The 23,176-nt window shown below is 38.2% G+C and overlaps 3 protein-coding genes across 4 annotated transcripts in view; 2 read left to right on the forward strand and 1 right to left on the reverse strand.

The window, feature by feature from the left end:
* The window catches only part of SLC39A10 (solute carrier family 39 member 10), a 46,141-nt gene extending 42,001 nt beyond the window's left edge, over positions 1–4,140 (forward strand). For both annotated transcript variants that reach the window (XM_081050694.1, XM_081050695.1), the window contains exon 10: positions 1,391–4,140. In XM_081050694.1, coding sequence (XP_080906820.1) covers positions 1,391–1,549 — 159 coding nt within the window. In that variant the 3' untranslated portion in view covers positions 1,550–4,140. The remainder of the gene's footprint in view (positions 1–1,390) is intronic.
* A 23-nt stretch (positions 4,141–4,163) lies between these two features.
* Positions 4,164–23,176, reverse strand: part of DNAH7 (dynein axonemal heavy chain 7) — a 208,981-nt gene continuing 189,968 nt past the window's right edge. Inside the window, 6 exon segments of the mRNA XM_081050696.1 lie at positions 4,164–4,561; positions 6,082–6,185; positions 13,104–13,281; positions 15,129–15,281; positions 17,972–18,202; positions 21,814–21,951. Of these exon segments, the coding sequence (XP_080906822.1) occupies positions 4,355–4,561; positions 6,082–6,185; positions 13,104–13,281; positions 15,129–15,281; positions 17,972–18,202; positions 21,814–21,951 (1,011 nt within the window). The 3' untranslated portion in view covers positions 4,164–4,354.
* On the forward strand, positions 8,982–9,789 carry LOC308498992 (uncharacterized protein; the record flags this gene model as incomplete). The annotated part of the gene is made up of 3 exons (XM_081051784.1): positions 8,982–9,002; positions 9,227–9,521; positions 9,581–9,789. The coding sequence occupies 3 exons, from the start codon at positions 8,982–8,984 to the stop codon at positions 9,787–9,789; spliced, it is 525 nt and encodes a 174-aa protein (XP_080907910.1).

The raw sequence follows: 23,176 nt of genomic DNA on the forward strand, positions 1-23,176 counted from the left end.
TAGGCTTTCTGTAAATGATCAGATAGTAAATATTTAGGCACTGTGACTTACATAGCCTCTGTCACGTAGTCCCTGTCACAATTACTCAGTTCTCGTTTGTAGTGGTTTCTGTCAACTATTTACCACTGCTAGATGAGAACAGTAGGCTCCATTAGCTATTATACGCTGCTGCCATAGACTTCTAAACAGAGTAGATGACCAGCGTGAAGTAGTTCTTAAATAGGACCCTCAAGAGATTGTTAAATATGCTGTGGCACTGTCAGAGCATGGTAATTAGATTAATTGTACTCATTATTTAATAATAAATAATGATTTTTCATCTCAGGCAGGCATTCTGTACATTTCTCCTCCCTAAATCCCCAAAATCCAAGATATTGTTTGGAGTAAAGCTTAGTGTTTAAGAGAGTAGCATATCAATGTCATCTTTCTATAGATGTTCTCTGCAAAGTTGAAAAACAAATGACAAAACAGCAAAGTGAAAGTGAAAATTGCAAGTAGCAATTCTTTCACTATTTTGATTAGGTTTGGGTAGAAAGAATTTATGCTTTAATAATGCATGTGTTTCATTAATGAACCTTGTTAGTTAGATAAATTAAAGATTTAAGTTTTATACTTTGAACTACGGATTATTCTTAAATGTAGTAGTATGTACATGTGCTTTAGAAATTGAACTATAAACTTTTCAGTGCAGTATGCCTGTAGAGGTATTGGAAGCTCTCAGATATTTAAAATTATACCACTATTAAGAGAATAGAATATACTGTGTAGGCAGAGTGCCTGCCTTGAATACTGGAGAGCTTTGGTACACTGTTTCTGTGTCTCTTATCAGAAGGATAATAGTGCTTACTGTCATAGAAATGCAGTTTGGAGTTGTCTGCAAATGTCTTTCCTTGGTGTCATGTGCAGTTAGACATGACAGTTTTAAACGGAAAAGTGTAGAGATGATGCAGTTTTGCATTAGATATCCCCAAAGGAATCTTAACTTTCTTAGTGAGCTTGAGATAGATCAGTAAATGTGGGAATTGTGCCGTTCTTTTCTGAAAGTTTTATTGGCAATAATAAGTTGTCTTATACTTTAGCATAAAATAAATGTCAGAATTGATAAAGTCAGGGGACAGTAACTAATAAATGACATGCATGTATTATGTGTGTTTGTTGGGGGATGAGGAGGGAACAGATTTAGTTTTAGTACATAGCCAGAGCAGAAAATTTCTTCCTCAATGTTTGACTAAAATATGTGTTATGGTTAGCCTTGTGTTCAATAAAATAATTGTTTTATTTGTAGTTGGGCTTTAGTCATTAGTGTTCTTAAGTAGGAAAAACATGAAAAATATATTTGAGTAGAATATTACATGAGACTGCTATTAAATATCTTTTTTTTTTTTTTCAGCTTCCAGAAATGTTGCATGGTGATGGTGATAATGAGGAACATGGCTTTTGTCCAGTGGGGCAGTTCATTCTTCAGAATTTGGGGTTGCTGTTTGGATTTGTCATCATGCTGGTGATTGCCCTTTATGAAGATAAAATTGTGTTCGACCTCCAGTTCTGAGCATTCCCAGTAACCACTGTTGATTACAAGAATGTTACCATGCAGCTTTGTATCTGTTTCTTGTACTGTACACACAGTGCTCAAAGAAAAGTCAGTGGCTTGAACTACTTACAAGTTCCATAGATTTGAGTTTAATCCCAGACTGGTGCTCAGTACTGTGTTCCCTGCGTAAAGGGGTCTTTTAAAAAAATACAAAGCTTGTGCTGAAGGAGAAAATGGGACTCCATGAACCAACATTCACATAACTTTGATTAAGACTTTTTAGAACATAATCATATAAAACACTAAAATAGTCTCTTTATTAGTAGAAACTTCTGTGGCTATGCAGAAATAGAAATTGAACCAAAAAAAAAATCACTTAAACTTTAAGAATATTTTAAATGGACTTTGGGCAGACTTTTCTTTGTGCTAAAAGTGAATTGTAGTGTCCTTTAATTCAGCTACATACTCATATATACATACGGTAATAGGGATCAACTCGACGACTTTGAAATTGCATAAAGTAGATCATAGGACCTATAGGAAAGCTCAGGCTGCATTAGAGTATGAATTTAGCATTGGGAAAAGCCCTTATTCTTGAATCTAGAGTTACTATTTTTGTATATATTTGCATAGTGTTTAAACTTGCAGCCTAAACTACTGAAATTTGTGACTGTATGTTTGTGTGAGCTTCAGTTTAATGAAAGATTCATAATGGTTCTTTGTATTAATATTATACTTGGTGTTTGGGTTTTTTTTAAACTTTAACTTTGTTTTGTTTTGGGATTTTTGGTGGGGGTAAGGGGTTGGAGCATGTGGTAAAATATTTGGGTTCTTTTGTTGTTAAAATTGTAACCCGCTAGAAAATATCAGAAATGAAGAACCCAAACATGGTCTAAATATTCAATTTTCCTACTTTAACAGTACTAACTAGTTATTTGGGTGGGAAGTATAAGTTCTAAATGTATGCATCAGTTTACCAGTTTGGCACTGGAACTATGCTGTGGCTGGCAGTAAACCCAAATTTCTCGTGTCCATAACCTGTACATGGAGTGTCAAAGAAAAACCCAAACAGTTATGAGATAACTCCATTTATACTGTGGCTATCGTAGTACCAAGTGACTTGGAAGATACATTTAAATAACTCAACTGAAATCACTTGATCATTTTGTGCCAAGATATGCTGTTGGTGCCTGATAGGGATTAGTCTCTTTTTTAGGTGCCCTGTTCTCCTACCATAATTGTGATTGATTTGTGAGAGTGCAAGCCATGTTTATTCTGAATTTGACCTGATGATCTGTAGTGCTAGTCATCGCATGTAGCTTTCTGTTTACACCTTGTGACACCTGGTCTTCCTTTATGCCAGGTAAACCGTAGTTGAACCATGTGCAGGTAGCTTTTTAAAATCTGCTTGGCTACCAGTGTAGCTGCTTTAAAAATCTGTTGTTCAAATATTTAAGAGCCAAACTGCTTCTGTTCCTTTAAAATATTTTCACTTAGCCCTTTCCCCAGACTCTGCAACTTTAAAACAAAAACACAAAACTTTGAGAGCAGCATATGCGTCCAGGTATAAACAGAGTAATGCCAGTGTTTCTTCTTTATGCTGTAAAGGAGCTTAGATACATTTCCTTAATTTATGCCTGAATTCGAACATTTACTTCTGGCTTTCTCCATGGTCTCCTGTAACAAGTAGGAGTTTTATACACAGATTCTTGTCAGCATTGGGCACTGACTTAGCTAAGAAAGTCCTCATCTCATTGCTTGGCCCGTCAAGCAGCCTCGGAAGGTGCTGATGTTTGAGTTAGTACTGCCAACTTCAAGTGATTCAAGTGTCTTGCTTTCTGGACCAACATACAGTTAGAGTTCATTTTGGGGTTTTTATACCCAAGGAGGATTCTGCATTCCAGAATTAGTAAATCTGCTTAATTTAACAACTTTTGTGAAAAGCAACAGCTGGAATATATACTCCCGGACTTAAAATGAATGCCTGATTTAAAGCAAATCGGTTATGCTGAAGCATATAAAGTTCTATATTTTCTCAAAAATGGTATCTTTATTTGCTAGACTTTTTAACCTTTTAAGAGGGCTGTAACAGTTGCTGCTAGTATTTTGTTAGGGTTCCACCAGTATTTAGTTTTCACATCATTCTATAATTTCAAGTCTTACAGACAATCTGAATTCCACTACATTTCTGTTTGGCTCCAACATTCCACTTAGCTTGACCAATCTAATTTAATGTGTGTTTGTTGGAGGTCATTCATATTACTTGTACAATGCTGTCACTGTGTGACATCCATATGAACTTTGGTGTATATCACATTGCATTCAATCAGCTGTGATTATGCTTAGAAATACTATAGTAACTAGATGCAGTGTGCATTATTTCCATTAACAATAAGTCAGTGGCTTAAATGTGATTATGATCCTGCAAGGTGATACTTGCTAAAATATCTAAACTTTCTTTTTTTTTTGTAACTGAATCATTTTTTAAAAATTTATGAAGATGGAAATGATCAAATACTGTTTTTTTCATTGTCAACAGTGGTGTGTCATTTTATGTAAGTTCCTAATGATTATGGAACTCTCCCAAAATAAAGTTATTCAAAACAAGCAAATACACCAGTGTGTTTTCTTTAATCTTTATTTCAGGACATTTCTTTATACTGTAGCATGAATCATTTTAAACTTGCACTTGCACATTAATACATTTATAATTAAGTATAACTTTAGTCAAATTGATTTAAACCAAATAAATTGTTTAAAAAGTAAAATGTGTTTGATACTCAACCATCTAACAAGAAGTGGGAACAGGGAATTGACATCTAATTAGGAATTAAGTTGACATAACAATGCTACACCTCGTCCAATCCAGTGCTCCTTGGGTTGGTCAGAGGGAAGAGTCATGGCAATCACAAAATTTGTAGAATGGCCAGTGGTGGATAATGTTCCTTTTCGCTCACTTGTCTTATACAATGGAGCAACATAACTGGGTCGTTCTGGTATATCTACCCTCTTACAGGGCTTTAACCACATCTGGAAGAAAGTGCATAAAACTTCATTAAGACAAGGCTGTTACATGAGAATTTAGATGACAGTATTGTTGAATAAAGTTTTACTCATGTCTGCAAATTTCTGTGACCCAGATAGATTTTTGTGAGCGGTACTGCCATTGTTCAAAACATTTCCTTAGAGCTCTGAGAACTATCTTCAGAACCAGTTCAGAAACTAACTGAGAAAAAAGTAGTCATTTTCACCTACTCTGTCAAAAAGCACCTTCCCCATCTAGTCATCACCTCTCCATCATACTTACCTGGGTATAACTTTTGTTGCTTAAAAGAACAAAAGTGAGGTATATTTTCAAAGGACAGAAGTGCCACCACTGATTCTCAAAATCATGTTGCCTTAAAGGCCAATCCCAAAAAATTCTGAAAGGATTTTTATCATGATTGTAGAACTACATCACCTCCCCATTTTAGGTGAATATTTTAAAGGGGCTGTTATGTTTAGTGTGCTGTTTAACACAGTTGCATTCCTTTACACCTATACGATATGCCCGCATTATTTTTAGGAAGTCATTAGCCAAGTTCCTAGGATGTTAAGCACTGTTGAACCTCACTAATCTCAAAAATGGGATTTGGGGGCAAGTTGATCTCTGAATATAAGAGTAAAGAACAAACTCTGACCATAAAGATGAAGTAGTGTTTTAGAAATTAATAGAATTGCTTTTTCTGTCGTAATAATAGCAGTCCTTGAGGTGATAACGGCTTGAGAGCCTCACTATTCAGAGGCCGCTCAGGTTTCTCAGATCAAAACGCAAATTGTACGAAGGAGCTAATAGGGATGCTGCTCTATTTCTCCCACATAATTGTGGGGTTGCATTATTATAAAGGGGATTTGTTTCATAAAGCAGTTTTTCACATGTTGTTAAATATGACATAAGAACACTTAAGTTGGATGTATTTTATTTCAACCAAGGGTGGATTTTCTTTTTGTTTCATTTCTCACAACTGTAAACAAGTATCCTTTTGATGGTTTATTTAATGACAAGTTTTAAACATTTTTGTGCTTTCTGGTAGTTGTTGGTGATTTCACTGTTTAAAGTGGTCCCCAAGTGTAGTGCTCAGGTGCTGTCGGATGCTGTTCCTGGTGCAAGAAGCTTGTATGTTCCTTATGGGGAAAAGGACTATAAAAGCCTTATTCAGGCAGGAGCTACTGTGCTGGTGTCCGTAAGTTCAAGGTTATTGAATCAACAATATATATTAAATAAGGTATCTTTACACAGAAACAAATAAACCAAGGTTATATGTTGATCAGTTAACAAAAATTTGACCAGAAGATCATAGACCCTTAACCTTGTATTTCTTCTAGGAGCAACGGTTCAATATTCACTAATTCAGTGTTGGCAGCAACTTTATAACACATAATTACCATGAATAACGAGACTTGACTGTATGAGTGTGTGTGTGTGTGTGTATGTGTGTGTGTGTGTTGTGTGTTTGTGTATAAAATACCCCCTTTCCCCACCGAAGCATATATTCTTAAAAAATACTAACCACAGGCACCGTATCATAAAGAATTTTGGGATGTGATTCTGCAAGTTTCTTTGTCTTTCTATTCCAGGAAGCTCCATCCAGAAATAACCCATGAATGAAAACACCTAAATATAAAAGAAGCCAGGTTAATACAACACTTAAAATATATGTTGATTTAGTTCTAAATCTAATTCCTACGGATGAATATTATGCAGGTTGTACTAGGTCAGCAGCCTAAGGCTTGTTCTAAAACAAAAGCAGTGTTCTGAGTGCTTATTCTCCACATCCATCCATATTTCAGGAATATCTATACTTTGCTTAGTCAATGTATAGTAAAATTAAACATGGAAGACAAAGAGGAAAGGAATTTTAGTCTATGGGAAGTTATATTTGTGTGAACACTATCGTTTATATTTTTAATTGGCCAATGATTATAATGTTAGAGCCCATGAAATCTGCAAGGAAAGTTCTTAATGTAATTGCAGGAATCCAGTGGCTTCTAGGCAGCACGTGAACAGAATACTCTGTGGCAGATCTCTAATGTTGTGAGAGTTAAGTCTCTCCCTTTTAGAATTTATTCTCACTCCAAGGACACATGGATGAACTGCTTCTTGAATAATGTCATACACTAACCGCTGAAGAACACAAATTAGGAAATCAACGAAACCTGATAATTTTCTCTGGATATCCATTTGTGTAAAGCCTCATGAATTTGAATATAGTACCTGAACATGAAAACACTGATTGTAACTTTTTTTTGTAATTTTAGTTTTGTTTTTTTTTCCCCTTTCTTCCTCCTCTGCCTGCCACTCCGGTTCAAGCCGTTGTTTCTCTCTCTAGTTGTGTAGGACACAGCTTCCTGCTGGCCCATGCTGTTATTATGAGCCTTGAGGCACCGCAATGTGCAATTTAAACCTAGGTTTTAGTTCCTAATTTGCTGTGTGACCTTGAGCAATTTATTTAGCATGAGACCTGCATCTGGAAAGCAGCTGGGAAACATCTGTAAAACAATGAAATGGGCCAGCCCAGTGGCTCAGGCGATCGGACCGCCGTGCTCCTAATGCCAAAGGCCACAGGCTTGATTCCCACATGGGCCAGTGAGCTGTGCCCTCTACAGCTAAGATTGCGAACAAAATCTCTCCCTGGAGCTGGGCTGCCGTGAGCTGCCGTGTGCTGCTGTGGGCTGCTGTGTGCTGCCTTGGGCTACCGTGTGCCGCCCTGGGTGGCCGGTGGCCAGCGTGAGTGGCTGGCCCAGTGTGAGTGGCCAGCAGCCATCAAGAGCTGCTGTGAGCAGCCAACCAACAACCAGCGACCAACTGCAGGGGGGTGCGGGGGGCAGCACAAGGCTCATAATACCAGCATGGGCCAGGGAGCTGTGTCCTACACAACTAGACTGAGAAACAATGGCTTGCACTGGAGTGGAGGGGAGGGCGAAAAATTTGAATCTTTAATAAGAGCAGTTGTGGGTTAAATAAATTATTGTAAAAAAGAAATACCAACTACTCTGTACTCTAAATTCAGTGTATAATGATTGGGAATTCAATAGTTTGATCTTAGATATTAGCTAGCTTATAAACTTCAGTCAATGCTTTTATAAATTCTTTTAGCTGAGTTCAAAAACATATAACTCTCAAGGACATGTTTAGTACCACTCAGACTTTAATCCAAAAGACATCTTCTGCCTTTATAATAATGATATGAGGAAAATTTAGAAAATAATTCTTGCATCTGAATTAAGTACTTAAGAATCAACCATAGCTTCTTCAAGAAAGCTGTCCTTAGAAATGTGATGCTTGGGCTGGCTGCCAGGTGGCTCAGGTGGTTAAAGCACCATGCTCCTAATGCTGAGGTCTCCAGTTCGAATCCCACATGGGCCAGTGAGCTGTGCCCTCTACAGTTAAGATTGTGAACAACAGCTCTCCCTGGAGCTGAGCAGCCAGAGGTTGGCATGGGCTGCTGCGGGCTACCATGAGTGGCTGGCGGCCATTCTGAGTAGCCGGCGAGCTGCAGTGTGCAGCCAACCAATGACTGACGACCGACTGCATCAACTGTGGGGGGAGCTCAAGGCTCATAATACCAGCATGGGCCAGGGAGCTGTGTCCTACACAACTAGACTGAGAAATAACGGCTTGAACCGGAATAGGGCTGGGGTAGGGGGTAGGGGGTGGGGGTGAGGGTGGGGGGTGGGGGTGGGGGGTAGGGGTGGGGGTGGGGGGTGGAAGAAAGGAGGGAAGAAAAAAAAGAAATGTGTTGATGTTTTCAAACTTCTACAAAAATATTGAAGGCCAAGCTGCTAGCTAAGCATGAGAACCAGACATCCTGGAGTTTGACTGTCAACCCTGCCAGTTGCTAGCTGTGAAATCTTGGGCAAGTTATTTAACCTCTCTGAGCCTTAGTTTCCACTTCTGTATAATGAGGATAATAGTATTTGTGCCTTAGGGTTACTGTGAAGATTAAATGTAAAGGGCCAGTCAATTTCTGGAACCCAGTAATAGTAAGAAACTCCTTGCCCTTGCTTTGATTTGCTTCTGTCCAACTTAAACACTCCCTCCTCCTCATCCTTTCTAACTCCTTAGTTTGAACAGAATCATTTATCCTTCTTGGTATGTTGCCAATCTATTTATCTATATTTTGACTTTTATGAGGGCGCGGGAACACAAACCTCTTTTTATTGGAGTCTTTTACAGCATGTAATATAGTGAGCTGAACAGAGAAGGTATTTTTTTAAGGCCTATGTATTTAAAGAAATAATAAGCAATCAGGCATGAGGCAATATGCCTATTCTGAGTGCGCTGGAATAAAGGTACAGTGGTACCTCGGTTTTCAAACATAATCCAGTCTGGAAAACAGTTCGAGTTCTGAAATGTCGGAAAACAACCGAAAGCTAGACAGACCTCAGCATCTTGCACTCAGGAAGCCGCATGACGTGTTCAACATCCCAGGTGTGTTCCAAGGCTTGGGCATTTACTTCAGGGTTTACGGCATTCAGTAAACCGAAATGTTTGTCAACAGAGACGTTCAAACACTGAGGTCCTACGGTATTCTGAACAAATGGCTAGATTCATGAAGGGTTAGGCGTTTTAAAACACCATTAGCCCGGCTGCCTTCTGGGAGTCATGGTAATCAGCAAAGTAGAACTACACGGTGAACTGTGTTTCCCAAAAAGCCTGTCAAAGCGAGTGCCTGCACCCAACACGTGGAGTCTGCTCCACGAGGGGCTGGACTTGCGAGGCTGGAGGGAGTGACCGGCGTTGTGGTCAGCACGCTGCTCAAGGCCGAGGGGAAGACCAGGAGGCAGAAGTTGGGTCACAGGGTTAACGGAAAGCGTCCTAACGGGAACGCCGGCCGGAAGGCAGCGCCGCGGATGGGGCGCTCCCACATCCCACCTGCCTGGCACCTGGCCGAGACGGGGATGGCCGTGGACCCCAACAAGGCAGTGCCCCTCCGTAAGAGAGAAGGCCGTGGAGGTGGGCCTAGAGAAAGGGCCACAGGAGCTCGTAGGGAAACCCTCTGTGCTAAGTGACCTGGAGGCAGAGGCCAGCCTCACAGCAAAGAAAGGACATACGCCGTCTCGGGACCTCGCAGACTGCGTACGCCACGTGGCGGAGGACCACCGGGAGGACCACAAGGCTATGGCCCGCGATGAGAAGAACTGCTATCAAGATACCCCGAAACAGATTCGGACTAAGAGCAATGCCTATACGCGTTTTCCCCCAGAGGAGAGGCTAGCCTTCGTTGAATCTTTGCAGAAGATGGAGGCTGAGTGACTGGTTTCCACCGGCCAGGCAGAGGCGTCCTGGACCTGAGAAGCTGGAGTCAGGGCGTAAGGCAAGGAGGGGTGTGTGGCCACAGACGAGGCTGGCCAAACCCCGTGGAATCGAAAGGTTTTTCTCTCTCTCACCCTCCTTTCTGAGGAAGGAACTGCCTCCCAGAGGTTCCAGTTTATCTTCTTGTGGGGGCTTTGGGAGAAGCCAGAACCTGCTGTTTTCAGATGGGGTGGTTTGTTTGAATACAGTCTGTACATAATAAAACAAGGGTATTTTACGTCTAAAATATATGTATCATTTGTCCCAATGATCTCTGTGCCTTTGCATATATTGTTCTTAAATATGTTTCTGCAATAAAACTGTTTAAGTATTAAAGAAGGTTGCAACATACAGTAGCTTAATGTACAGCTGCAATATACAGTAGAGTCCATGAATTTATAGTGGATTCAAGCAGCATGATTTTGGGAATTCCTATAGCAGCTTTTTGAGTGTCTGTTATGTGCCAGACGCTCTGGTAGGCACTCAGAAAAACAGGATGAAGACAAACAAGGTCACCATCTTCTGGGTGTTTGTACTGGAGCGAGGGAGAGAGACAATAAAGAAAGAACCAAATTAATTAGAGTGAGACTAATGCTTTGGAAGTGAATAACCAGCGTTATAAGAGAGGATAGGGAAGTAGGGTGGGGACTCGAATAGATAAACTGTTCAAGGAGGTACTTTCTGATGAGCTAAAAGTTAAGCAGAGACCTGCAGGCTGGGAAATGCTCACCATGCTGTGTCTGGGCTTAAGGGTAGCATGTACAAAGGTCCCAAGGCGAACAGAGCTTCAAGTGTTCTAAGCACTATCAGGTCAGTGTGGCCGGAGTGCAGTGGCACATAGTGAGTTTCCAAGTAGGCAGTGATTAGACATGCTTGGACTCTCAGTCATGATGAGGGGTCTAGATTTTATTCTAACTACAAAAGGAAAATGTCATTATTAACTTATTTAGTTTTCTAAATTGTCAATGGAGGCTTAGTGGTGACATGATCTGTTTACATTTAAAAACAAATTCTGTAGCTTCATTGTAAATGAAGGGCTATAAGAGTACAATGACACTAGCAGGGAGATAAGATAAAATGCTAGAGAAGAGACTAGATCAAAATGGTGGCAACAGTGGACGAGCAACTGCACTTGATGTGAGTGTATGATGGAACAGTAGAATGAAGAATTCTTGGGTTTATGGCTGGATGGTGGTATCATTTATTGAAAATCATTATAAATGTTACATATCCAGGAGACACTAAAGTGGAGATGTCAGGTGGGCAGTTGGATATAGAGGTCTTTTGATCTCTCTTAGAAGAAAGATTTACACTGGACGTTTAAATTTGGAAGATATCAACCAGGAGAATAATATTTAAAGATATAACAGTATGAGGTCACTTGGAGGAGAGGATGCAATTAGAAAAAGAGAAACAGTCCAAGGACTGAGTCCTTAGGAATCCCAATATTAGAGGAAGATAAGCTAACAAAGAAACCTGAATGTGTCCCGTGATAAAATCAGGATAGGGTGAGATCTTGGAAAGAAAGGGAGAAGGATGTCTCTAGAAAGAAAAAGTTGTTAACTGGTAAAAACTGCTAAGAGATTAAGATGAACACAGAAGAAAATTCATGGGATTTGTCAACATAGAAGTCATTAGTAACTCTGAAAAGAATAGCATCAGTCGATTGGAGAGGAAGAAAGGCAGAACAGGAAACAGGAAGTGAGAACCTGAAGATGGCATGTAAACACAATTCTTTTGAGAATTTTGCTATAAAGGGGAGCAGAGAAATGGGACAGTAGCCAAGGGGATGTGAGTGTTAAAACAATTGGAATTCTTTGTTGATTTGTTTTAAGATGAGGATTCTAGAGCATGTTGCATGCTGTTAGGAATTATTCAGTAGTGAGAGTGATGCTGTCGATTTTAGAAAAAGAGGGCACAATTGAAGGAGCAAAAACCCTGGAAAGGAGGGAAAAAATGGGATCTGGACTACCTATAGGATCCGGACTACCAGAGGGTGCCGATGTGAATAGATTCATAGATTTGGTGTTGCTAAAAGCTCTAGTCTGATCTCTTCTTATTTTTTTAATAAAGGATGAAGTGAAATGTAGGGGCAGAAGGACGGACAAGGAAGTCATAAGTGGTTATTTGAAGAGTGGGAAAGCAACTTTTCCAGGAAATAGCAGTAGGATTACTTCACAGTGTTATAACCCTCCCGCAGCTTGAGATTTGTAAATATCAATGTAAAGTAAAACCACTTGGCACAGTGATGTGATTATTCTACACTGTTATGATTACATTATCTATTTGTTAGCATCTCCTGTCAAAGTATAAGTTAGTTGAGGGTCAAGATCCTGTCTAAATTGTTCGCTGTTGATATGCCCAGTGTCTAGTAGAGTGAGACTGTGAATTCATCATCCAGCAATGAATAAGAAAGTAGAATTGTCTTTGACACATCAGTTAAAGCAATGGTCATTTAGAGATTAATGTCATTTCTTTAAAGACAGCACCACTTTGGTAAAATTAGGAACCTGTAGCATTTTAAAAATAATACTTGTTTAAAATAGTCCACTAAATAGGCCATTTAGTGGCCATGTCCACTAAATTTGAAATAAAAACATTAATATATCCTCTGAGTATTGAAAAGACAATCAATTAAGAAAATAACGATAAATTTCCTCACAATCTTATAATCACAAAACAAATGTTTCTATTAGATATTAGTTTAGCTTTATCAAGTTTTGCAACGATATATATATATAACAGGAAAAAATACATAATTTAGGGATCTGGAAAGGTATCCTCTTTGAGGGACCAGGAAAATCTCCTTCTTTTCAATGTTGTACCACCTTGATTTTCCAAGATAACTATAAGATTATGGTTGATTATTCCATGTATTGTTAATTTGATGATTAGTTTTTTTCCTAATTTTTTATTGGAAATAATTTCAAACTTATACAATTTTGCAAGAATAAAACAGTACACGTGACATATACTCTTTATTCAGATTAATTTTATCCCCATTTGCTTTATCATACTTTTCCTTTCTCTCTCTCTCTTTCTCTCTTCGCCCCCACCCCAGCCCTTCCTCCCCTCTCTTTCTTTTTCTCTTCCTCACTCTATCTCTCCATAAACCATTTGAAGGTAAGTTACATACATAATGATTAAATTTTTTAACAGCTGAGTAAAGTAAGCAAGAATGTTATGTTTCTGTTCTGTGCCTAGACGTAAGCCAACTCACTCTGTCACTGCACTTACCATCTTCCGGAGCAGTCTTATATTCTTTGTCTTCCATGACTTCATAGTCAAACCCCAGAAGATCAATGGGGATGGTGTATTTCCTGGCATAGTTCTGCTGGGCACCAGTCAGGAAGGCTTGTGTGAAGAAGAACCCAGAGAGCCAGAAGACTGGAGGGGGGTCGACCTCGTACCATTGCTATGGTGTCAAAGCACAACAGTCCTGTCAACAGAGCCTTTCAACTCGATGGTAACACCACTGAATAAAGTCTGCCCCCAAACACTCCCTCTGTTATCTTTTTGGTAAACTAATAACTGAGCTAACACTTTGAGGATGATAAAGCCATACTCTGAAGGTTTTAAAAATAAATATTTTTGTTCTGACTTTGATTTCATATCCATAGCACCGGTTTGGGTATCACAATGTGCATGATGTGAATGCCTGTTTTGTACATATCTGATGATTCCTTCAGAAAAGCTCCATGCAATACTGAATATCTAATATACATTGTTGCATAATGTATCATTTTATATAGTTGAATACAACAAGAGATCCAGTCAGATGGTAGGTAATGTTTTTTTCACTTTTTTCTCTCTCTAGTTATTAGTGCCTAGTACAACATTCTTTGGGAAGTTTTCCCTCCGACGTCATCAAAATACAATGAAATCCAATCTATGGCAGCACAATATTGTGCAAGGAACTCCCAGAAGAAACAGAGTAGTGACAGCTTAAGATCTTTATAAATATCAGGATACCTGGATATTCTGTTCATATCAATCTAATAAGCTAGTTGAATACTGACTTAACTAGATAGTAAATTACAGAAGTCAGTCTGAAGAAATAAATTGGAAGAACGTTTCCCTATTTGAGTCTAAGGTAGAGCTGTCTTCATCTTTCAAGAATGATCTTAATTCTTTTTTTTACAGATTTTTTTTTTCCATTGGGGAAGGGGTACAGGACTTTATTGGGGAACAGTGTGCACTTCCAGGACTTTTTTCCAAGTCGAGTTGTTGTCCTTTCAGTCTTAGTTGTGGAGGGCGCAGCTCAGCTCCAGGTCCAGTTGCAGGGGGCGCAGCCCACCATCCCTTGTGGGAGTCGAACTGGCAACCTTGTGGTTGAGAGGACGGGCTCCAACTAACTGAGCCATCTGGAAGCTCAGGGTCAGCTCAGTTCAAGGTGCCATGTTCAATCTCAGTTGCAGGGGGCGCTGCCCACCATTCCTTGCGGGACTTGAGGAATTGAACTAGCAACCTTGTGGTTGAGAGCTCACTAGCCCATGTGGGAATCGAACCGGTAGCGTTGGGAGTTAGGAGCATGGAGCTCTAACCGCCTGAGCCACCGGGCTGGCCCTTAATACTTTAATATCAACTCTAGTATGGCGACAGGCCTGTATTATGGAAGGGGAGTTTGGTCATTTTATTCCTGCAGAAATTTTTTCATAGGCAGTTTTTGATGCATTATGTACAGTATCTAGGGCATTAATTAATACTTCTAATGAATATAATTGTTAATAAGAACATAGTTAAGCACCAGTATTGACAAATAATTGGGAGGGAGACTTCTGCCCACCCAACACTTTGAGGACAATTAACAGTTGAGGTTATTACTGTCTTGGGCTGAACCAGCAATCTAGTGATATAACGACCTGGGCAAGGGCTGGACAAGGAAGAAATAAAGCTCCTCGCTTGTAACTTGGCTCGCTTTCTAAGATGCTCTGCTCTAGAGATCTATTTGGACTCTAAATATTTAATGAAAAATCAACATAGCCAGTTGTTTTCTCTCCTCAAATGTCATTGACTTGAATGTCTAACTTCACTAAACATGAACAGTGGCTCCTAAAGAAGCTTTCCAAGATTCTACTTCCAATACTAGTATTTTGATAGTTCAGTGTAACACTTACATAAATTGTGTGCAATATTGAGTAGTGGTTATTTGTGCCTGGGATGCAGAGTAAAACTAGAGCGTAAGACTCATCACATTAGATATCCTGGTGAAGAAAATGAGATCAGAAGAAACTTAATGTATGTGCATTTACATGAACTGACCCTCAAGAAGCTTAGTCTTGCAAGGAAGTCATTCACATAGCTCCCAAGTGGTTTAAGGCTTGGATAGGATTTACTCATCCACATTCCTGGAATTTTGACATTCAAAATGCTGCTAACCACTTCTTCAAGATCTGTAGACATCACTACAAGCCCCTGAAACACATTGAACCTTTGGTTAACATGGTAGTATACATTTTGAACAAGCCCCTCTTAAATATCTTCTTCATAATTATCCTTTGTTTACAATTGTGATTAGTTAAGTTTGAGTCATAAAAAGCAAAAACAGAGAAAGATATTTTCTATGGCTCACAAGTGAGTCATGGAGTCTTTGAACTATTCCTTAGAAAAATATTTTAAAATTCAATCTAATCAAATGTTATGGAAAAAATTTTAACTGAGGTATAATTGACATATGACATTATATTAGTTTCAAGTGTACCACATAATGACTCAATATTTGTATGTATCTTGAAATGATCGCCACAATAAGTCTAGTCAACATCTATCACAATACAAATTTTTTTTCCTTGGGATGAGGATGTTTAAGATCTATTTTCTGAGCAACTTTCAAATGTGCAATACAGTATTGTTAATATAGTCACTATGCTGTACGTTACATCCCCAGGACTCATTTAGAGTTGACCATTGAACAATGTGGGGGTTAGGAGTGCCAACCACCCTTGCAGTAAAATATCCACATATAACTTACGTCGACCATCCGCATCCATGGATTCCCAACCACAATGGAAAACACAGTTGACACTCGAACTCGTTATTTAAAAAAATCTGCATTTAAGTGGACCCGTACAGTTCAAACCCACATTGTTCACTTGCATTTTATAATTAGAAGTTTGTACCTTTTGCTCCCCTTCACCCATTTTTCCTATCCTGGAAAATCTTCCTAATCAATATCTGGCGACTCACTAGCTATTAAATCACAGTCTAATGATGACCTGGTTTACTTGTCTATTAACTGAACAACTAATGTACCTCTGCCCTGCCTTCCTAAAAGGAATACAATGAATACAAATTTAGGAAAATGATATAGAATGCTTTGAAATGTTAAAAATCCTGGATTCCAACTGTGAAGTCTAATGGATCTTATCCTATTTTGAATCACTGATGGACAGATGTCCAAACTTTGAAGCCCTTGAAAATCCCTGTCTATTTGATCTTGCAATGGGGCCAGTTGCTGAAATCATTTCTGTTTTTTTCTATAATTGACAGTATTATTCCAATTATCATATGGAGAAGATTTTACAGGATATTTTATGGATTACACACCCATATGCATTTGCCTCATTCTCTAAACCCACTAAAACAGCAGTAGAGGAACTTATGTTTTAAAGGCCTATGCCCACAAATTCAGAAAGAAGAACAGGTACAATGACAACACAATTTTGGGAACTAGAAAGCATTGGCAGTTGACTTAGTAGTCAAGAGAAACTCGATCCTAAATTGGCAGAGGGCGAAGCCGACAATGAGCTAGGTAGACTTTGCAGAATACTTCCCAAACACTTGTAACCGACAGCCCTAGGCGACAGGGAGGAGAAGAGGGTGGTACTAAATGAAAAAATTGTTGAAACCTGGTTTAGAATGCAGACGCCTAGGTCTTCTCTCAAAACTGCATATTACCTAACTTGAATGAGACATGGAAAAAAAAAAGAAAGAAAGAAAAAGAAATCGCTGGAGTGGGGGATGCCAGGCTCAGATGTGGTCCGAATTGCCATACTGAAATTGGGAATTAAGTGAATGCGTGTGTCTTGGATGCTGAGATCCCTGAAGCCTCTTTTCCGTTAGCTCCCAGAATGCTGGAAGTCAGTCCTTTATCTTTCAGGAAGGATACAAGGAGAAACACATGATACTGAATGCTTCTTAGCCAAACAGCCCAGCCAGATTATACCACACCCTGTCTAGCAGACTCCTCTTCAATAACAACTCCCATCCAACCATCGTTCTCTACCTCCAATGCTACTCTAAGAAACCAACTCAGCTGAACTGGTTTGATCACATAATTGGCCTTTGCCTACCTTCTTGCTCCCCTAAAATCCTTTCTGCAGTGGTCCGAGTGAACTTTTAAAAATGTAAAATAGATCATTTCACTCCATTGCTTAAAACCCTCTGAAGGCTTCCCGTTACTTTTATACCTTAGAATAAAACTCAAAATCCTAACCAAGGCCGACGAGGCCCTCAGGAAGCTGTGGCTTCCGGTCCGGTTACCATCTCCCTCAAACTCACTTCACACTGGCCACACCAGCCTTCCCTGCTATGTTCCTGAACCATGCCAAGCCACTTCCTCTCAGGCTTTGCATTTGCTCTACCTCTGTCCAAACATCCCATCAGCCTCCGCTCAAGCTTAAGTACCTCAGAGGAGCCTAACCCAGAATGACTGAAAGAGTTTCCCACTCATCATTCTCTATCCCATATCCTGTTTTATTTTTTTCCTAAGAACATACCATTTACTATTCACCTAACACTATATATATATATATATATATATATATATATATATATATATATATATATATAAATTGATTATCTCCCTTACTCAAACATAAGCACTATGAGGGCAGAAGCTTTGTCTCTTTACTCTTTAACACTCTGTGTCTTTTTAGCATGTATCCTATCTGGCAAACTATTGCTATCTAACATACTGTATACTTATTTACGTGTTCATTACCTGCCACCTCCAGAAATATATATGCTCTTCAAGGGCAGGAATTTTTTTTTCTATCCTCATAACTAAGAACAGTGCTTGCACAGAATCTGTGCCCCATAAACATACTGAGTACATGAATGATAAGTTTACTTCAATTCTTTTTCTTCGGTATATTTCCCCTTACCTTGATTGCTTTTTGTATGTTAATGCATGATTCTCTGATGGTCTGCAACAACTTATTGAACCGTCCCATCTCTTGGACAAGCACAGTGTTCATGCTCTGAGTGTACGTTGTGGGGTATCTCCTCATTGCGGACTCAATGTCAAAGTTGTTTGGAAGTTTACCCAAGATGTCACCAGCGACCTCATTTACTACTTCTTCTGATGATTTTGCTCCAGCATCTGCTGAACGAGACTGTAAAGAATCCAAACTATAAATCAGAAATCTTCAGAAAGGTCTAAGAATTGCTGGATACGAAAATTTCAAAGATAAATTTAGGAGTACTGCTCTGCTCTTTTATCTCTGATTCTTCTCTCCACACAGGATTTATTGAAGCAATGATAACAGGCATAGGGATGGGGTTTCAGAAGAAAACAATCGTTAGTGAGGAGGAAGAAGGGCATATACAGTGTTCAGAAGCAAAAGAGGTCTGGAGGAAGCAAGTATGCTGCACACTGAGCCATCTGGGTGGGGGGGACGAGATGTCACAGATGGAGGGAGAAAAAGCATTTACATTGGTGGGGGACCAAGGGATGATGGGCATTAAAACCCAGGAGGAGGAAATCAGATCTTGCTTTGACAAAGCTTGCCACAAAATATAATAACCCTGGTGCCTACTGGTTGCCAAAAGCAGAGATATAGTTTTCTCCTTGAACCAGGAGGGCAAAGAAAATAAGCTCATCTCCTCTAAGCAACTGGAAGAGTTATGGAGAAAAGGCAGACTCTAGTAATTCACACTGAAAGCAAGAAAGAAGAGTTTCATTTCAATTATTATTTTTTTTATGTTTGTAGTGGCACTGTGTGAATTATCTATATTTTCTGGAAGAATCCTTTAAATCCTCAGAATAAATAAATAAATGTGAGTGAGTGTGTGTGTGTGTGTGTGTGTGTGTGTGTGTGTTGAGAGAGAACAAGCACTATTAGAATATAAATGAGTATATCTCATAGTTTTTCAGTAGTAGAAAATTGTGTTTAGTCTTATTTAAAATTTTATATTAGCTGGTGTTTATATTGACTCTATTCTATAAACACTGACTTTTACTTAAGTTTCTAGTGGTATTTTTTCATGCTACCTACAACATACCACCATAAGATCCTATGAAGTTGCAAAATAAAAAAAATCAAATGTTGGTGTTAATTGAAGCTAGTAAGAAATGGATATGGCAATATGATAATCCTTTTTCATCCCAACGGCTGGGTTTATAACTTAATATATAAAACAAATTAGAGAACAAAGAAGATAATGAATATTTGGATAAAACTAGTGAAGCATCTATTTCCATTGCATTTTAAGACTCATGCTGATTTCTGTTTGTATGTTGGTATGCATACAAGGTATTATAAACTTATTAAAAACATTTCTGTTTTTTAACAAGACTTGTGCTTCCACTAAAAACAAACAAAAAAACAAGAAAAACAAAAAACAAATGCCTGGCCTACAGCCCTTTAAAAATGTAAGAAAAATATTTTAGCAACACAAACATTCCCTTTATCTATTTCTCACAAACCAAAATCACATAATTGGGGTGATGTTTTAAAGTAATATCCAACTGATATTGAGAATTAAGAGCAAGAGGGTGTTATTTATTTGTAATTGTTTCACTTAGCTTTTTTCTTTTTACCACTTTAGAGTTTTCACAAATTTCGTTTGAAGTCTTCCAAGGTTTATTTTCCTTTTATTAAACAAATAAAGCTAAGTAGCATTCATTTTCACGAAGCCATCACAGAGTTTAACTTTTTCCTTTTCTAGTTATAATGTTTTAAGTTGCAATAATTTTCCTATTCAAAAGAATAGAGTCTGGCAGTTAAGTATAAGTAAAAGAACTCTGCAAAAGTAACATTCTAACTTCAATATTTCTCCAATTTAAAAGATATTTTAGTTAAATACATACATAATGTAAAAGTATTGTCATTGGTAACTACCTCTCCAAACTCTGTAGTCTGGCCTCTTTGCCTCTGAATTGTGTTAAACTGAACACGGAATCAATGAACTACTACTGCCTACCCTTCATTATAATTATATTTACCAATCTGAGTTTGAGGATATTGAAAGAGGTCGTTTAATTACATAAGGAGAAGATACCCCATGTGTATGTAAACTTGTTTGGTTCTGAGTCATTTTCTGTCGGAATGAGCCCACTGTTTTATGCATTCCGTAATGTAGCACACCCCATTAAGTTTAAATAAAGCCAAGAGATACTATAAATGTCCTGTTGTCAGAATATTGTATGTTACATGCATTTAATGTTTCTAAAGATCTATGTCCAGGCACTACTTGATTTTAGTGCTATTAACAAGTAAAATGGAATGAAAAATAGTCTTTGTCCTTTCTGCCTTATTAAAAAATGTCATCTCACAGAAGGTCAGAGCTAAGAGTTCTGTAAAGTCTTCCTCAGTGATAGCACACCATTTTATCCTAACTTGGTTCTTTTAGCCTTTTCTTTTTTATTTTTCAACATCTCTAGTTTCTGTCATTAGGTCCTATCCCATTTTTAGAGTCTAGAAAGAGAGTATAGCATAGTGGTTTAGAACACAGATTCTGGAGTCAAACTAGTGGGAGTTATACTGCTTGACTTTGAGTTCTGGCTTAAAATTGTACCAGCTGACCTTAATCTTTAACCTACTTAATCTTTCTGTGTCTCAGTTTTCTAGCTGACAAATGAAAACAATTAGCCCCTACCTGATAGGATTCCATAAGCAATGAGAACAATTACAGTGTTATACATAAGACAATGAGAACAATTTAGTATACAGTAAGCACTACATAATATTAACTATTATCATTATTACTCCAAGATTCCATAAAAATGTAAAATATCAGATAGAATTCAGTTCATGGGATAATTTGCTTAACTGAAGAATCATACTTACCCTATTAAAATTTCAATCATTAAGGGAACTCTTGCCATTTGGACTGATTTGATTTCAAAAATGAACAAAACAAACAGAGCCAAACACATCTTCTAAACCTAGAACAACGCAAGATTTTAACAGACAATCAAGATAAAATATTCTTCATTCACAGGTACAGACTTGTGTCCATGGCCTGCTGAATTCTGAGGTCTTGGAAGTTAACTCTCCGACATGCTCTTACCTGTATGCTCTCACCAGTTGAGCTGCATGTCTACCAAAGTCAACTGTATTTTTCTCCTAAACCTTTTCTATTCGTTTTGTGCTTACTATTGCAATTGTGTACTTTAAATATCATGCAATCTGATAAAATGCTAATGTGAATGAAACTGTTTATATGTAAACTAGATGAAATGTTCTGGAAATATTTGATAAAGATAGGTCATTTTAAAAGTTGCGATTGAATTAGTAAGAGACTAAAAAATAAAATAGGAAAAATTTTAGATAGATTTTGGCATCACACTGCTTGCCAAATATCTCTGAAATTCTTCTCCCATTTTAAAGGAATTTAAAATGGACATAATATGTCATGTTTCTGGGCATGGTTTGTGCAAGAAAGGCAAATTGAACTCCTAGCAGCAGAAGGCTATTTAAGAATACTCAGAGATATTCAAATATTCCTCAAAGACCTCCTAGCAGAAGGATACTCAGATATTTTTTTCCAAATAAACAGATTAATGAGAAAAAAAACCCCATACGTATATGTGCTTTGGTTTAAATCCATAATTAATGTGTGTGTGTGTGTGTGTGTGTGTATTTTTTTTTTCTTTTCCTTAAAATGGTTCTCCACCTGAACAGACAGAATCCTGTGCATGGCCTCTACCGTGCTGGCACACGGTGCTTGGAGAAGCATTCTTTGCAGCCTCGGGGAGCCAGCTCCTGCACAGATCACACACCTGAGTGAGAAGAATGTTATCGAATAACAGCTGAGTTTCTGACTGATCTTTAGTGATATCTGCATTGGCATTCATGCCAAAGATTTCCGGTGCTGGGGTCAACGGCAGAGTCTTTGTGTATTCGATGTAGCTTTTGTGCTGCAAAGATGAATAACAGGAAGTCAAGAGGTTAGAAATGAATTATTCTGTAGAACTTTCTCACTGAACAGAGATGATTTTCAATACTCAAGATACTGAGTGGATGAACTGTGAGACTAGACATTGAATGCTTTCATTTTCTTTCAACCTGGGCCAAGGTTTTTTTTTAAAAAAAAGATATGAACACATTTAGAGAGAAAAAGAAAATGTACCATTCAATTGAAATGGATTTTAAAACAGAGAGAGGAATATCCTGGCCACTTTATTTAAAGATTTCTTCCAGAGAAATCTTTCTGTGCTACTTTGCTGATGACTATTCCTAATTTATGACAATAACAATATTTTTCTCCCTGCTCTATCTCAATTTTTCTGTTTATTGTTATTGTGAGAAATCCTTGTAATTCCAAAAAACAAAAATTATCTGCAATTTTATTCTCCTGAGAAAACCACTATTAACATTGTATATCTTTTTATGCACATGCACACATATTTTATATTACATTTTATTTACATGGACTTCTATCAAAATACCATCTTTCTTAATGCTCAGATAATCATATACACTCATCTGCATATATAGGGATTGGGTGGGTTGTTCATTGATGGTTTTTCCATATGGGTCATGTTATGGGTCACCTTTCAAATCATCATTGGAGATCTTGTTATCCATGACTCTCCATGTTGACTTGCTCCACCCAATCAGTGACCTAAGTTCTGAGGTTGATTTTTCTCTTCATTGCATCGCTATCTGTCCTCAGCTAGCATTAGTCCTAGTGGGACAATGGGGTTAGGGTTAGGGCGTTATGCTACCTTCCTCTGCTGAATGTGTTTAACTTTTAATATGTGCCCTTTTGATTTCTGGGAGGAAAATGAGAAGCAATTTGATTGTCCTGGCAGTCCCTGGAAATCTAGTGTGATAATCTGAAGGCAGATACACATCTTTCACTTGACAGGACTGGAAAAAAATAGAAGGAACCTTGGCTTTGTATGGCAGCTTGGTCTGTGACTCTGCACTTACTATCTGTGTGGCTTTGGATGAGTCATTTAATTTTAGTGAACTTTGTCATTTGTAAAAGGGATATAATAATAATACCAATGTTAATTTAATGCTCTAGTGAGATAATTACATGTAAATGCTTTGTAAATAATTAAGAATGATATAAATATTAACTATTATTGTTAATATTATTTTTAACCCCTCTCATGTGTATTTCCATTTTAATTG

Source organism: Rhinolophus hipposideros (genome assembly GCF_964194185.1).
Source record: "Rhinolophus hipposideros genome assembly, chromosome: 6".
Classification (NCBI taxonomy): domain Eukaryota; kingdom Metazoa; phylum Chordata; class Mammalia; order Chiroptera; family Rhinolophidae; genus Rhinolophus; species Rhinolophus hipposideros.